We start from the raw sequence: 17,981 nt of genomic DNA on the forward strand, positions 1-17,981 counted from the left end.
AAGCATATTTTCATTAATATGATTAAAAGATTACGGTATCTTAAAATATGATAGGAAATGTCACTGTACCATGTCAATCTCTAGAGCCAGAGTATGTACAAAAAGAAAACAAAAAAGGTAGTTAACATACCCTAAATAACACTTTATTTGTGCAGTAGCCTTTAAAACTTTTTATCTACAAAGAAACAAAATTACCTCATTAAGAGTAGTCAGTTCCAGGTATGATACCACATTAAGAAACCCTCAGAATCATGGGCCAAAAAGTGAGGAGTCATACCTTCCATTAAAAAAATAATCTTTCAGAGATGCCTGGCTAGTTCAGTCGGTAAAGCATGCGACTCTTGACCTTGGGGTTGTGAGTTTGAGCCCCACACTGGATGTAGAGATTACTTAAAAAACAAACAAACAAACAAAAAAAACCACCTTTCTTTCTTGCTAAAGAAAAAATTTGACTCATCTTGCAGAAGAGCATCTCATGAAACAATAGATACCTAATAAACATAGTCTTAAAATTATCCACAAATTGTATTCCTGTTACTTCTATCTGTATCAGTTATATAAAAGATATATAAAAAACAGATATGGAATATATATAAAACAGATGTATAAGTTACCAGCAGTTCTTGATTTTGTTTCATCATCTCTCTTAAGCCTGATTATAAATCATAACTATAAATGAATGTGAGGACGCCTGGCCTTTTTTATTTCATCCTTCTTTTTGTTCACAGTTAGCATTTTGTTTCCTATTGCTCATTTCCATCAAAAAAAAAAAAAAAAGGAAAGAAAATCAGGTATATCTAGATGGGAATACTGGCACAACAGGTTTGACTAGCCATCACACCTGACTCCTCCTGTTCACCTTCCATGCCTTTATCTCACAGTTAGTACCTGTTACACTCAGTCGTGATATCTGTAGATCTAAACATGAAAAATATCAAAGAACATCTGTATGTTAACATGCTAACGATGGAAGCTGTTGTTCAATTCTGTAGATCACTCGTGTTTTCCAGTAACTTCTTTAAAATTTTCTCTACTCTTGATTTTAAGAAGGGGCACCTGGGTGGCTTGGTCAGTTCAGTGGCTGACTTCGGCTCAGGTCATGATCTCACACTTTGTGGTTTCGAGCCCCACATTGGGCTCTGTGCTGACAGCTCAGAGCCTGGAGCCTGCTTCAGATTCTGTCTCTCTTTCTCTCTGCCCCTCCCCTGCTCACACTCGGTCTCTCTGTCTCTCAAAAATAAATAAACATTAAAAAAAAAAAATTTTTTTTTAAAAGAAGTTAAAAAGGTCATTGAAGTTCATGAAGCTATAAAGGTCACTATTTGGACAGGTCTCCTGATAGTTTTTGCTTGAAAAATTCTCTTAAAATGTCATATTTGCAATCCACATATATTATTAATGTTATATATTTGTTATTGTGCTCTAACTACTATTTTAACAGTAGGCCCATGACTAAAGAATTATTTCATCCATTACTTGAAAGAATACTAAAAAGTGGCACTTTACAAAATAATTTTTAAAAGGAACAATAATAAAATTAATAAAAGGAAAAAAAATCAGAAGTAATGACATTTTTTGTAAAATGTCCATGACTTTGTTCCCTCCTTCCTTCCCTCCTTCCCTCCTTCTCTTCCTCTCTCTCTCTTTTTTTTTTTAAGTAATCTCTATGCCCAACATGAGCCTTGAACTCACAACCCTGAGATCGAGTCACATGCCCCACTGAGCCAGCCAGGCACCCCATGATTTTTTTCTTTAACCAATGTTTTCTAGCCTAAATCACTTAATAACTTCTTCCTGGAAGAATATACTGGAAAAAGTCTCATGATAGACAAAGAGGAACAATCACTTTGGACCCTTTAGAAAGTGTATGGACCAGAGAATAATAGAGTGGGGAAAGATTACATGCTGTTCATGTTAGCATAGTCCAAACAGGAAGGTAACAGTACTTACAGCCATTACCGACACATGTTATGGAACCACTTATCCTCCCCCCCAAAAAAATCCAAACACCCAAAGAAAAAACACTTTTATTCATTTCTTTTCTTCCTATTCAAGGAATCTTTTATAAATGGCATTGCGGAGGGGTGAGGCCACCTGGGTGACTGAGTTGTTTAAGCATCTGACTCTTGGTTTCGGCTCAAGTCTTAGTTCATGGGTTCAGACCGCACGTGGGGCTCTGCACTGACAGCACGGAGCCTACTTGGGATTTTCGCTCCCTCTCCCTCTGACTCTCCCTGGCTCTCTCTCTCTCTCTCAAAATAAATAAACTTTAAAACAATCTTATTAAAAGAAATGGCATTGGGATTAAACTTTTTAGCAGTTTTCCCTAGCTAGCCCGAATTAGCTTGTTGAAAATATACAAAGATTCTTTGTTGGCCTAGGGTCTCCTAGCTTTTTTCTAAACAGACTTAACTGAAATATGTTACAGCCTTTTGTTTGAAGAGGCATGTTCCTATGTTTCTTTAAGAGGTTTAGTAATGAAAAGCAATACAAGAATCCTTCAATAGATGTGGGTAAGAGACATATGTGAATAAATGGCAGTTTTTAGAATATTTAATTCTAGCTTGCCGTTGTCGTCTGTCATTCATTGAAGTTTACATTTCCTTTGGGAAGAATGGCACCAAATGAAATAAGGTCACAGACTATAAGAAGGATGGGAAAAGTAAGAAATTGTTGTTTTACAAGAGTCCTTCAAACAGCTAAGTAAGAGATGAGGCATCAAAACAAACACAACCCTGTTAAAAAGCCACATTAGGCAATGCCACTGAGTGAGACGGAGGAGAGTCATCCCAAGATAGCTTTCCATTCTTTTTTTTTTTTTTTGAATGTTTATTTATCATTGACAGACAGAGAGAGACAGAGCATGATCATGGGAGGGGCAGAGAGAGGGGGGAGACACAGAATCCAAAGCAGGCTCCAGGCTCTGAGCTGTCAGCACAGAGCCCGACGCAGAACTTGAACCCATGAATGTGAGATCATGACCTAAGCTGAAGTCAGATGCTCAATTGACTGAGCCACCCAGGTGCCCCGATAGCTTTCCGTTCTTGACCAAGCAGGAAGCAAACTATTCTTGGAATCATACACTTTGTTTTTCTTCATAGCAGAGGTACTTATAGTTCCTCTAATGGCTCCTGCCATCTCCCCAAAATTAATTTAAAATATTAGAAATGTTTGGCGTACCTAGGTGGCTTAGTTGGTTAAGCGTCCAACTTTGGCTCAGGTCACGATCTTGTGATTCATGAATTCAAGCCCCACATCAAGCCCCACATGGAGCTCTCTTCTGTCAGCATGGAACCTGCTTTGAGTCCTGTCTCCCTCTCTCTCTCTGCCCCACCCTTGCTTACACTTTCTCTCTGTCTCTCAAAATAAACATTAAAAAAATATATATGTTAGAAATGTGGCTATAATAATGCATATAGAATTAATTCTCCAGTTTACCCATTCCATAAAATGAAAATGAGCAATTTGGAAAAAGTTTTAAATGTAATATACTCTAGCTCTGATTTCAAAGAAAATGTCAAATTTTGTGGGTCAATTAATATATGGATTGTTTCTTTTTTTTTTTTTTTTCATTCAAAATCTTTGGTCGCAAAACAGACTCATCTTTCAATAGTATGTTAAGCTATCCAAATACTAGTTAAACTGTTTTTACCAAACAGGACTAAAATAATACCAATGTGCATGAGACAAAACGCATTCCTAATCTGAGTTTAAACTAATTTAGAGCTTTAAGGCTAAATATATTAAGATAAAAACATTAATTACGGCAGATTTCCCTTTCAAGACAGTGCCATGAGCCCAGCCTTACGCCCCATGGAAAATCAACCAATAGCCACATGTTAGATTTGCCTGGTGTGACCTCAAAAATATTTACTAATACATGACTTTTTATTTTATTTTTTAAAGTTTTTTTAAGTTTATTAATAATTAATAACTCAAATATGTTTGAGAGAGAGAGACACAGCTCGAGTGGGGGAGGGGCAGAGAGAGAGGGAGACAGAATCTGAAGCAGGCTCCAGGCTCTGAGCTGTCAGCACAGAGCCCGACGTGAAGCTTGAACCCACAAACTGTGAGATCATGACCTGAGCTGAAGTCAGATGCTTAACCGACTAAGCCACCCAGGCACCCCAATACATGACTTTTTAAAACATCTTTTACATTTAAGATGTAAAATTTCATCACTGAAATTTTCTGCTTTAGATGTTTTGCTCAATACAGCTCTAAAAGCTCTTAATGTTGTGATTGATGTAAAAAGAAGGGAGAAAGTTAAGTATGAGCATTCTAAATGAAAACTGAGCACTTTCAGTTACTCTGTTCTCCCAGCACATGTCTGGGGCATGGAGGGACACAGTGTTGCCATTTTAGAGAAGAGCAAATGGAGACCCATGTCCAGAGTTCCTAACTCAGGAGGTCAGTAATGGAGCCAGAACTAGAACTCCAGATCTTTCTATTTATCCTTTTATTTATTTATTTCCCCAGAGAGAGAGAGCAGGGGAGGGGCAGAGGGAAAGAGAGAGAATCTTGACCAGGCTCCACACTGAGCCTCAGAGCCAAAATGAAGAGTTGGATGCTCAACTGACTGAGCCACCCAGGCTCCCCTATTTATCCTTTCAATTCATTGTTTAGATCCTTTTAGCTTTACTGAGTACACACTGTTTAAAAAAAATTTTTTTTTGTTTTAACATTTATTTATTTTTGAGAGACAGAGAGAGGCAGAGGGATGAGACAGAGAAGGGGATGGGCAGAGGGAGGGGGAGACAGAGAATCCAAAGCAGGCTCCAGGCTCTGAGCTGTCAGTTAGCAGAGAGCCTGACATCGGGCTCGAACTCATAAACCATGAGATCGTGACCTGAGCTGAAGTCAGATGCTCAGCCAACTGAGCCACCCACGTGCCCTGAGTACACACTGTTTTTAAGGATTCACGGCTAAAGAAAAATATTGAGAATGTTAGATTAAAAAACATCTACTTGTTTTGGATGATGGGCATTAAGGAGGACATTTGTTTGGATGAGCACTTTTGTTATATGTAAGTAATAAATCACTAAATTCTATTCCTGAAACCATTATTACACTATACGTTAACTAACTTGGGTTAGTTAAATAAATTTTTAAAAAAATTTTTAATAGTTTATTTATTTTTGAGACAGAGCATGAGCGGGGGAAGGGCAGAGAGAGAGGGAGACAGAATCTGAAACAGGCTCCAGGCTCTGAGCTGTCAGCACAAAACCCGATGTGGGGCTCAAACCCATGAACCATGAGATCATGACCTGAGCTGAAGTCAAACGCTTGGGTTAGTTAAATAAATTTTTAGAAAATAGTATTATTGAACACACACACACAAATAAAAAATATCTACATGTTTCCTGTAGAATTGATGCAGCTGATTCTTTTAAACATAGCTTTCCAAACCTCTGTGTATATAATCTTAAATTATAACCACTGAGTGATTATGAACTTCCTTAGAGATTGTTTTTATTTTACTCTTGTTTTGTCTTTCAGGTATATTGTTGATGGTTTTGATGTTCAGCTTCTTCCTTCCATGGTTGTATAACAACCACAGTATTAATAAAAAGGAATAACTATTCCAAGACTCAGACTAAGTTACAGGACAGTCAAGCTCGAGGTGATAAAAGATCTTATCACTTCATATTCAACATCCTGGCTGCACTGGACTCATCAATGTCTAGCTTCCTCTGAGGAGGCTGCCTTGTAGTTTTCATCACTGAAACTTGAAGAAGAAATTACTGTGAAAAGGAGATATCCTGTGTTTCTCAGTTAAGATTCATTCTTTTGAGTGTGTATTAAATGCTGCTAGAAAAGACGACGCATTACGTTAAATATAAATCTCGTGATAATTATTAATTTTGATGAAAAAAAGAACAGAGGGGGAGAAGGGAAGGGAAGCAATGGTAGCACCAAAGAAAGAGTGTGTATCAGATATCACCTGAATGAACAGGATTTTTAACCAAAGTATGACCAGTCATGCTTACAGACCCAGAGAGGATACTTTTCAGCCACTACCTCACACAGTGATAGCATCAGCAGTGTCACCTATCAACAGGAAAGTTGCTTTTGGAAGTAGATTATATATCCACTCACACTCTAGGGATCTCCTAAATTTTAAATATATTCTGATCTAAAATATTTAAACAGACAATCTCACTAGCTTTACGCAACCTTTAGGCAATTCTTTAATAGAATAAAACAAAGCCCTCACAAAAGGCAAGAGGTAAATTTTTCACATTCTCATTTGATCCTAACAGCTACCTTATGTAATAGGTAGGGCATGTATTTTTAATCTCCATTTTAGTTTCCAGATAAGGAAACTAAGTCCAGAGGGGTTTGCTCCCCTGACTGAGGTCAAAAGGACTTTTATTTCAACACAAAAAATCTTCTCGGTCATCATTATGACTTAAAGTAAAACTGAAGATTTTGAAGCAACATTAAAGATTTTATAATCTTTAAAATTTTATTATAATCTTTAAAACCTTTAAAATTTATTAAGGAATTAACTAGCTTGTTTTGTTTTCTTTTGTTAGGCTTAAAGAGCCTGTAAGTTTTCTTCCATTAGAAGCTTTCTTTTATTATATGAGGTCTCCTTTTCATTAAAAGGTCAGGCCATAAGTAAGGTTAAGTGCATTTCTCTTCAAAGGAAATTCCATTATCAGGGTTAGAATTAAAAGTAAAAAAATATGGGGTGAGATCAGATCTGTTTGAGTAATAATTAAGCAACTGATAAATTGCCACGTAATAGAAGTGCTGTTTCATGATCAGCTTGTAGATAGTCGCTCTCTTTACACCTGCGGACAGGACTGAACGGCTCAGGCTACCCAGGAAGGCGGCCAGTTCAGGATCATGGACTTTGACTCATGAACTTAAAAATGCCACAGTAGTTTCTCTTTTCAAAAGCAGAATTCATTGGACACCTGTGTGGCTCAGTGGGTTGAGTGGCCAACTTCAGCTCAGGTCATGATCTCACGGCTCATGAGTTCAAGCCCAACGTCTCTTTTTTTTTTTTAAATTTTTATAGTTTATTTTTGAGAGAGAGAGAGACAGAGCATGAGTGGGGGAGGGGCCGAGAGAGAGGAAGACACAGAATCTGAAACAGGCTCAAGGCTCTGAGCTGTCAGCACAGAGCCCGACAAAGGGCTCGAACCCACGAACCGTGAGATCACGACCTGAGCTGAAATCAAGAATCGGACTCACAACAGGCTGGGCCACCCAGCCATCCCTAAAGCGATGCTTCTTGTGCATGTCCTCTTGTGTACCTATGCTTCTCTAGGGTAAGAAGGCTTTCATGCTTTGCATTATGGCCTACTAGCACAGTTTAGTCCAAGCCTCTATTTAATTACTTTTGGCTAGATTACTGCAATAACTTCCTGGTGTTTCTTAAGATTTTTTTTTTAAATCTCTACACCCAACATGAGACTCAAACCCAAACCCTGATCAAGAGTTGCACGCTCTACTAAGCCAACCAGGTGCCCCAATAACTTCCTATTTCTAATGCTTGAGTGATCCTATTTTTTTTTGTTTTGTTTTATTTATTTCTGAGAGAGAGAGAGCACATGAATAGGGGAGGGTCAGAGAGAGAGGGAGACACAGAATCCGAAACAGGCTTCAGGCTCTTAATATTTTAGGAAAAATTACATATGAAGTCAGTTTGACTACTGACATCACTGCCCTATTTAGCAATTATCTGTGAACTAGTTATTTAAAAATACACTGTAGCAAAACTGTACTAGAATGCATGCTAGAACTAGATTTTATATCCTACATAATGAATCATTTTCCTTGCAAAAGCATTTAAGATTCCACAACTTCTGACTTTTAAATGACATAGTAAACAAAATGAAAAGACACCATAGATTAGTATCTAGAATGTATAAAGAAGAGATCAGTAAAAAAAAAAAAAAAACCTTAAAAATTGGGCAAAAAATATGAAAAGCCCAATGTACAAAACAGGAAGGTGTTGTCTCACTAGTAATCAGGAACATGGAAACTACAATCACGATGAAACATTACTTTCAAATTCATGAGACTGGCAGAAAATGAAGTCTGAATACATTAAAAGCCGATGAGGATATAATCCATATCTTTATTCCCTAACATGGCAGTGAAAATTGCCACAACTGTTTTGGAGAACAGTTTAGTAACATCTAGCAAAGTTAAGAACTGTGTTTTTAATGAAATCTTCGGTTTCTGGGATTAGTAGAAATCAGTGTTTGTGGGTCTGGTGGGAAATGCATTATTGTAGACAAAATGGAAAGTGAGAAAGCTACGTAAACAGAGAAATGCACACGTGTGTATAAGACATTCACGAGCATTTTTGCTGCAGCACTGCTTTCATCAATAACTGGAACTTTAAATGCCCATCAAGGAAATGGGTGCATTGTGCTATAAAAGCTGCCTGTATCAACTTGGACAAAACTTTTAATGCACTAAGTAGAAAAAGCAGTGCAAGGATTCAAATAATGAATGTTTAAAAACATATAACCCAATACCACACAGTGTTTAGATGCTACATACATGTGAAGCAAAAATGCAAACACATACATACTTATGATAAATGCCAAATTCAGGACCGTGGTTATTTCTGAAGGGGAGGATGGGAAGGGAGAACAGGGGAATACAAAGAGATCTTCAGCTGTTACTTGGGTAATTTTATTTCTTAGCTGCATGTATTTGGTATGTTACATTAACGTTTTATATGCTAAACATCTTTCAGAACACAGGTTATTTATAAAATCAGGTAGTGATAACCAACTTTTCCTTTACCTGCTTTAGCTGCAGAGCTACTCATTTAAACAATGAATGAGAATTATAAATTTTTAATTCTTTGAAACTCTAAGCTGATTTATATATAGCCAGCTGGCTATTCCTCAGGTGAAAAAAAATATATATATATGACCATGGCGATGTGTTAGTTTTCTAGTATGACCATAACAAAGTTCCACAAACTGAGTGGCTTAGAACAATAGAAATTTTTGTCTCACAGTTTTGGAGGCCAGAAGTCCAAGATTAATGTGTCACTAGGGCCATGCTCCCTCTAAATGCACTAGGGAAGGATCTGTTCCAGGCCTCACTCTGAGTTTCTGGTAGCCTTGGGTGTTCCTTGGCTTATAGATGCCATCACTAAAATCCTCTATCTTCACATGGCCTCCCCTTGCCCATGTCTGTGTCCAAATTCTCCCTTCTGATAAGGACACCAGTTATATAGGATTAGGGCCCATCCTAATGACTTCACTTTAACTCTACCTGTGTAAAGACCTAGCTCCAAACAAGGTCACATTCTAACATACTGGGGGTTAGGACTACAACATGTTTTTTGGGGAGATGCAATTGTACCTAGAAGTGGTTAAAAACCTCAGCCCCCCCTCCTATCCCAGCCCCCCACTTCTCTTCCAGGGATTTTTTTTTTTAAAGTATATATACCTAAGTAGATGATACGTATAATCTCCATTGTAACCTCCAGCCCTTTTTCTTTTATATGGACACTGAGGCTGTCCTCCATCTTCTGCTTTTACAAATAAAGTTGCAATGGGGGGTGCTTGGGTGGCTCAGTTGATTAAGCATCCGACTCTTGGTTTTGGCTCAGGCCATGATCTCAGTTTTATGAGTTCAAGACCCACACTGGGCTCTGCGCTGGCAGCATGGAGCCTGCTTGGGATTCTCTCTCCCTCTCTCTCTGCCCTCCCCCACTCATGCTAACTCTCTCTCAAACTTAAAAAAAATTAAAAATCAAAACAAAGTTGCAATTATTACCTTTACATATGACTTTTCTTAATGTGCAAATTTATTTATAAAATAAATTTCTTTAAATGTTGTTTCTGGGTCAAATAATATTTGCACTTCTAATTTTGACAAATAGTGTGCCCTTCAGTTTTTATAAAAAACTTTTATTATATACAGTCTCAATTTTTGTTGTTTTTAAGATTTAGGGTTGCTGCAGACAGCTAGAAGTTTTTGCAAGCCAGCATCTAACTATCCTTTCTATTTGGGGTAGAACAGTGGTATCCACTACTGTGAATACCTGGGTAAAGGAGTGCCCTCTCACTACAGAAGCTGAAGGGGCCAGATATTCTTATTTTGACCATGGCAACCACGACTGTGGTGACTCAGAAGACATGCAGTCAATTAAATCAGTCTAAAAGCAACAGAAGAATCATAGCATCTTATGTAGGCCACTCCTAGTTCCTAATCTTTTTATGAGCCTGGTTTATTTCCGCTTTCCTGTCTGTCTTGTGGGCTACCAGATAGTGTTCCAACGGAATTTTTTCTGCTTATAGCCAGAATTGGATCTACTTACAACCAGAGTTTAGGCGGATAATTTTAGTTACACTTTAATGAACATAAATTAACTATACTATCCTCATATTTGCACCATACACTATAAAGGCTTAGACTGCTATTATTTTTGGGTAAACCTATTATTTGCTTTTCTTCATAACTCTGCCAGCTATTTACTGCTGCTACTGATATGCCTGATACAACCACCCCTTTAACCTTTTCTAGCCTGTTGCATGCCTAGAAACTAGATGCTCAACTACACTAGACCTGTTTGTAGAGCAGGGATAGAGACCCACAGGGAAGGCCAGGTCCTATGAGGAAAATGCATAAATTTCATCACATCTATTTTAATTGCTCAATGGATTTTTAAATTTCAGCCTTCTCAGATATATCCTAAGAGGTGAGTTAACAGTGCATCGGCTGTTTCTTCTTTCTGTTATGAAAAGAATGAATTACTACTATTGTGTAATACTTTTAACTTTTTTTTTTATGTTTTATTTATTTCTAGGAGAGAGAGAGAGACAGCGTGAGCAGGGGAGGGTCAGAGAGAGAGGGAGTCACAGACTGAAACAGGCTCCAGGCTCTGAGCTGGCAGTCAGCACAGAGCCCGACGCGGGGCTCGAACCCAGGAACCGCGAGATCATGACCTAAGCGAAAGTTGGACGCTTAACCGACTAAGCCACCCAGGCGCCCCGACTTTTAACATTTTTTGAGCCATTTTCTAGGCACTCTTGTTCTAAGTTTATTAGTGATTCATATGATCTTCAAAATAATCATTTTTAAAAGTCTTAAGAATTACCCTCCATACACTTTCATTTAGCCTTCTTATCCTTGGGTTATATATCTCTATTTTACTTTTTTTTAAGATTTAGTTTTCACGTAATCTCTACATGTGCAGATCTAACTCACAACCCTTAGATCAAGAGTTGCATGGTCTGACTTAGCCAGCCAGGCACCCCTATTTTCTTTATCTTCCTAAAATTATATTAATAACAAAAATTCTGACTAGGTTCACTGTTCTTCCAAAAGTTGGGACTGATCTCTCATCTGCAATTATGATATTCCCCCACCCTTATTATATAATGGTTTTACTTATGTATACATGAACTGAGTGAGATCTAGTGAAAATGTTTCAGTTTCAGCTCCTTCTTCAAGGAATGGTAATAATTCTATTAATCCTCATAAGAGATCTGCTTAGAATTACTACATATTAGCCAAAGAGGATGGGTACCAGATAGAGACTCATCCATTCTAGAAACACTTCTATTTTCTTTTTTCTTTTTATTTTTTTAAATTTATTTCTGAGAGAGAGACAGAGACAGCATGAACAGGGGAGGGTCAGAGAGGGAGGAAGATACAGAATCTGAAGCAGGCTCTAGGCTCTGAGCTAGCCGTCAGCACAGAGCCCGATGCGGGGCTCGAACCCACGAACTGTGAGATCATGACCTGAGCAGAAGTTGGACGCTTAACCAACTGAGCCACCCAGGTGCCCCTAGAAACACTTTTTTTTTTTAAATGTTTTTATTTATTTCTAGGAGAGAGAGAGAGACAGACAGCGTGAGCAGGGGAGGGTCAGAGAGAGAGGGAGTCACAGACTCCGAAACAGGCTCCAGGCTGAGCTGGCAGTCAGCACAGAGCCCGACGCGGGGCTCGAACCCACGAACCGCGAGATCATGACCTAAGCGAAAGTCGGACGCTCAACCGACTAAGCCACCCAGGCGCCCCTAGAAACACTTTTAAAACAGGAGTTGCCTGAGAATGAGCTATACAGTAAGGATACTATCTAAATCATTGCAGATTCTATCTAAAAAATCTAGTAACTCTCTGAACAGTGAGTAATTGTTCCTTTTTTTAAATGTTCGTTTTTGAGAGACAGAGCACAAGTGGGGGAAGGGTAGAGAGAGGAAGACAGAATCCGAAGCAGGCTCCAGGCTCTCGGCTGTCGACAGAATCCGAAGCAGGCTCCAGGCTCTCGGCTGTCAGCCCAATGTTGGGCTCAAACCCACAAACCACAGGATCATGACCTGAGCCGAAATCAGATGCTTAACCGACTGAGCTACCCAGGTGCCCTGAGTTAATTGTTCTTCTTACAGACCCTTGTCTTCTAAAAGTAAAGGGCTATATAACCATGACCATCTGTGCATAATCTCTCATCTTTACTAATACCGACAGAGATCCTAACAAGATCTCAAAATATACAATGTACAAAGATTAAACAAGCTTATCTGGGGGCTCCTGGGTGGCTTCGTCAGTTGAGCATCCAACTTTGGCTCAGGGTAATAATCTTGTGGTTTGTGAGCTCAAGCCCGCATTGGGGTGTTGGCTGTCGGCTGTCAGCACAGAGCCTGCTTCGGATCCTCTGCCCCTCTCTCTCTGCCCCTCCCCTGCTCACTCACATGCATGCTGTCTCTCAAAAATAAGTTTATTTGAAAAGTATCAATACCTGACAAACTGATCTGTGGGAGGAGAAAACCCACTTTTTAGGAATACATTTTTAATTTTTTTTAAAGATTTTTTTTTGTAATTAATCTCTACAGCCAACACAGAGCAAACTTACAACCCCAAGATCAAGAGTCACATATTCTACCAACTGAGCCAGCCAGGCACCCCTATAAATACATTTTTTAAATGACAGAATTTAGAACAGATGACCACAACCACTAGCTTTAATGCATATTTTGGATGATTCACATTATGGGGGAAAATGTCCATGGCTTGTCTTTAAATTTCCTCTACATCAAGAAATAGGAGGCAAACAATTCCAGTAACACTGAAAAGTTCGTTCAAATAGAATCAAGAAATGCTTTGCTGATTATTAATTTCATTTTTAAGTCTGACCTGATCTTTTCCACCTAGAATTTTCTCAAAGCTATATGTGCAACTAATATTATAGAATGTTATTATTACAGCTGAATCTTTGAAAGTCACTTAATCTAATCCCCTCATTTTACAGATGAGGAAAATAGGTCCAGAGAGATTTAAATACCTTGTCTAACAAGTCAGAACTAGGTGCTTGGTCTTCTACATGTTAGATGACTGCATTACCTACAATATCAAGCTGATCACAGCAGTGCCTACAGGAAACAGTACACAGAATCTCCCTGACATTTTGTTGAACACTTTATTGTTTCACTGAAAGTCATGATTACAATATGACTTCAAAAAAAGACAAACAGAATTTCTAAGATTAGCCCATGAGAATACCCTGTTTACTGAAGAAGAGAGAAATGTCTAGCATTGAATTATAAGTGCTGCTGAGACTAACAGCAGAGAAATCTGGGAACTTCCCATGTCGTCCACTGAAATTTTAACATTAAAAATACTGCAGTGAAGAGAGAATTTGCTTCCTTTCAACTGCTGGCAGATGGGAAGGTTCTATAGTGTTCTGGAGCATAGGCTTAAAAACCATGGCTCACATGGCACCTGGGTGGCTCAGTCAGTTAAGCATCTAACTCCTGATTTTGGATCTTGTGGTCATGGGATCGAGCCGCAGATTGGGTTCTGTGCTAACCATGGAGGCTGCTTAAGATTTTCTCTCTCCTTCTCTCTTTCTCTGCCCCTCTCCTCTACTCAAGGCAGTCTCTCTCTAAAATTAAACAAACAAAAAAATCATGGCTCACTATCTGTATGACTACCTATTTTACCACTTTAGCCTCCTCATTTATAAAATGGGATAATAAAAGCATCTGTACCTAAGGTAGTTAAGATTATATACATAATCTATATAAAGAATCCAAGACAGTGGCTGATACAGAGAATGCCTTAGTCAAGTTCAGTTTCCATTTCCAAGTGGCCCTTTAACTTGCCTACTGTAGCAAATTCAGTATTTTTAAAAAATTTTTTCTTAATGTTTTATTTATTTCTAGGAGAGACAGACAGTGTGAGCAGAGGAGGGTCAGAGAGAGGGAGACACAGAATGTGAGACAGGCTCCAGGCTCTTAGCTGGCTGTGAGCACAGAGCCCGATTCGGGGCTTGAACCCAGAAACCGCAAGATCATGACCTGAGCCAAAGTCGGACACAACCAACTGAGCCACCCAGATGCCCTGCAAATTTGGTATTTCTGAGGGTCTGGTCAGAAAAAAGAAAATCAGCTTTTTCTGGGGCGCCTGGGTGGCTCAGCCAGTTAAACGTCCAACTTCGGCTCAAGTCACCTCACAGTTTGTGGGTTCGAGCCCCATGTCGGGCTCTGTGCTGACAGCTAGCTCGGAGTCTGAAGCCTGTTTCAGATTCTGTATCTCCCTCTCTCTCTGGCTCTCCCCTGCTCATGCTATCTCTCTCTTTCTCTCTCAGAAATAAATCAAACATTAAAAAATTTAAAAAGAAAAAAAAGAGAAAAAACTCAGCTTTTTCCAATCTACCATGCACAATGACAGAAACCAAGTGAAACTGCTAACGAGAACACTAGACTTAGCGGTCACAAACTAAAGTTTAGTCCCTAATTAGCCAAGTGATTCTGAACAGCTTTTCTAACCATATTTTAAAAGTGATATAAGGGTATAGAAAGTCTAAGTATACATCTGTAATTATAAATCAGCCTTAGAAACACCCTGGTGTCTGTGAAAACTAAAACTTGAGAGTTGATAAGTATAAGAAATTACTCCTGATGCAAGTGCAAGAAGCAAAAACCCCTTGAAATGCATTCAATCTTTTTGCCCTAAATTTTTGCAGAAATTCTAAATACATTTTCTTACTCATTTCATGTTCATATTCTCAACAGAAGTCAAACAAAAATAAGACCAACTCTTAAGACTCTTGTTTTTTACCAGTCTTAAATAGAAAAAAAATTTTTTCTTCTCTTTAATGTTTTTAGTCAAGAATGAAAGCACAGGGGCGCCTGGGTGGCTTAGTCGGTTAAGCGTCCGACTTTCGCTTAGGTCATGATCTCGCAGTTCGTGGGTTCGAGCCCCGCGTCGGGCTCTGTGCTGACTGCCAGCTCAGAGCCTGGAGCCTGTTTCAGTCTGTGACTCCCTCTCTCTCTGACCCTCCCCTGCTCACGCTGTCTCTCTCTCTCTCTCTCCTAGAAATAAATAAAACATTAAAAAAAAAAATTAAAAAAAGAATGAAAGCACAATAATATAGAAAACCTAGATTTATTTGTTTATTTATTTGTTAAAGACAAAACAATTATCCTCTAAAGTACTCTGAGGACTTCATCCCAATTTCACTTGTTATGGAAACCGACCTAACAGGTTAGAAATTAGAGAATGTAACCTAAGAGGTTATAACAAAAGAGACTGGTGAAACGTGGTGAAAAGGAGTAAAAGCTAGTCTGATGCATTTGTTAGTGGCAGTAGATGTGGCTAGAATGTTTCCCAAGAGGCTCCCTAAGGATGCCTGAATGAACTGATCTAGGCCCCAAGTTAGTCAAAAGGCCCTTTACCCCAGGGGACAAGGAGGAGAGGACAGGATCTGAGATCCCTTTGTCTTTCTTTTTCAAGGGTAAGGGGATCCTTAGGCTCTGAACGTATGTATCTTAGACTCAGCTTCCCTCCTTCCCAAATAGTCCACCTTCGTAGGCCTGCCAAGTTACAGAAGATGCGTATAACGAAGGCTGGAACTATAGGCCTATTCAGAGGGTACCTGCACACAGAAAGTTTTGGCGTAGATGATAAACTACACATACCCTCTTGGTTAAGTTAATTCACCTTTGTTAATAAAGGTCATAGTCTCTTCTGCTGGTGACAACTTTTTGTCTCAGTATAGTCTGTCTCAAAAAAGAACTGGTTCAGGTAAGTTTTGGAGAAGGAAAAAGACTTTCATCAACACCCACTCCACAGTAGAAGAGGCACCAAGTTCTTTCCTACAGTTATGAGCAGAATCTGAAAAACAAAAGATTTACAGGGTTTATAATAATAATAATCATGATGATGATGATGATAGCTGTTATTTATTGATTGCCTAGTCAAGAGTGCCAGAGAACTTAGATCTATTATATCTTAGTCTTTCCAATGATTCTGCCAGGTAGTTTATCAACCCCATTTTCAGATGAGGAAACTGAGGATTAGAGAGAAGTTATATGCCGTGTCCAAAGGCACAGAAGCCGGCATGTGGTAGAGCTATGGTTCTACCACTTCCCCTTTGTCACATCTCAGGCACTGAGAGGTCCTCAGTTCCATTATCTTGTAATTTTTTTAAAAAATATTTTTATTTATTTCTAGGAGAGAGAGAGAGAGACATCGTGACCAGGGGAGGGTCAGAGAGAGAGGGAGACACAGACTCCAAAACAGGCTCCAGGCTCCGAGCTGTCAGCACAGAGCCCGATGCGGGGCTCGAACCCACGAACGGCGAGATCATGACCTAAGCGAAAGTCGGATGCTTATCCGACTAAACCACCCAGGCGCCCCTATCTTGCAATTTTTAATGATTGCATAAACACTCTAATTATTCCTTCTCCACTCCTTAATTTCAAATGATTAAAAATTTACAGACATTGTTTGGAATTCAGGTCAATTATCTAGATGAAGAACTTGTATAAACTTTATAAATAAACGATCTCTCCACTCCAGCTGTAGCATAAAATGAATAGAAAACAAATCATCAGCTCATTAGAAAGTCTGTGGCCATTTTATGGCTATTTCACCATAAAATTACATTACAAAGAATCCTAAGAATTCTCATCAGTGAATTGCAGTAACATCTCATTTGTATAACTATGAGTGACATAACAAATGAGTTTCTCATTATCCTTATTAATAGAGTGGTTGGTATTCTATGAATAGTCTATTTTTCAAGAAGATGTGAAAGCCAGAAGATCAAAAAATGTTTTCCAGTTTCCATAAAAGTAACTAAGTTACGCCTTACTGAACTGAAAAAGTCAACATGCTATAAAAACATGGTAAGTAGGAAAGTGAGGAGAGAAGGAGACTTAAGTTGGCACCAAAAGACTTCCCATACAGTATAATAGTGAAGTACTGATATTTGGAATTGTGAGATCTGAAAATTAAAGTTAACAGAGCTGCAGTAATATGAACACATAATTTTAGCTAACTGCAGACAATGCTGATTTTAGACTATATAGCTACTAATGACAGAAATAAATGCTGTGGAAATAAAAATTAAGTATTTGAGGAGCCTGGGTGGCTCAGTCGGTTAAGTGGCCAACTTCAGCTCAGGTCATGATATCGTGGTTCATGAGTTTAAGCCCCACATTGGCTCTGTAATGACAGCTCAGAGCCTGGAGCCTTCTCCGGATTCTGTGTCTCCTTCTCTCTCTGCCCCTCCCCTGCTCATGCTCTGTCTCTTAAAAATAAATAAATGTTAAAAAAAAAAAAAGTATTTAAAGGAAGAGATATAAATCACAGAACTTCTAAGACATTATTTTCTGATAGTTCCACTGGCAGCACCTGAGAGAAAAGCAGAGATTCCTTACTATTTTTCATGGTTAGTATAAGGTATGTTCACAACGGCAGTAATTTGGAAGGTAAATGGAACATGGAAAAAGGAGGGATCTCACAACCCAACTGGATGACTCACAATAGTATAAGAGTCAAGCCAAAATATATAAATCTTGCAACATTATTACTGTATGCTTTAAGAAAATAAAGGACCTGAGCAAAGTAACATCTCAAAGACAGACAGCATTCAAGAAAATGCTATTGGGGGGTGGGGAGGGTGGGCGCCTTGGTGTCTCAGTTAGTTAAGCATCCGACTTCAGTTCAGGTCCAGATCTCGCGATTTGTGAGTTTGAGCCCCA

The 17,981-nt window shown here is 38.8% G+C and overlaps 2 protein-coding genes across 4 annotated transcripts in view; one reads left to right on the top strand and one right to left on the bottom strand.

The window, feature by feature from the left end:
- AQP11 (aquaporin 11) overlaps positions 1-5,821 on the top strand; it is a 14,186-nt gene extending 8,365 nt beyond the window's left edge. The window contains exon 3 of the mRNA XM_077767533.1: positions 5,498-5,821. Coding sequence (XP_077623659.1) covers positions 5,498-5,579 — 82 coding nt within the window. The 3' untranslated portion in view covers positions 5,580-5,821. The remainder of the gene's footprint in view (positions 1-5,497) is intronic.
- CLNS1A (chloride nucleotide-sensitive channel 1A) overlaps positions 1-17,981 on the bottom strand; it is a 52,415-nt gene that overhangs the window by 17,985 nt on the left and 16,449 nt on the right. Inside the window, exon 7 of one of the 3 annotated variants that reach the window (XM_077767534.1) lies at positions 15,363-16,107. The exons of the other annotated variants lie outside the window; for them this stretch is intronic. The gene's annotated coding sequence lies outside the window, so the exon portion shown is untranslated. Of the gene's footprint in view, positions 1-15,362; positions 16,108-17,981 lie in introns of those variants that run through there. 3 annotated transcript variants of the gene reach the window in all.

The sequence above is a fragment of the Crocuta crocuta genome, unplaced genomic scaffold, assembly GCF_008692635.1.
Source record: "Crocuta crocuta isolate KB4526 unplaced genomic scaffold, BGI_CrCroc_1.0 scaffold561, whole genome shotgun sequence".
In the NCBI taxonomy this organism is placed as follows: domain Eukaryota; kingdom Metazoa; phylum Chordata; class Mammalia; order Carnivora; family Hyaenidae; genus Crocuta; species Crocuta crocuta.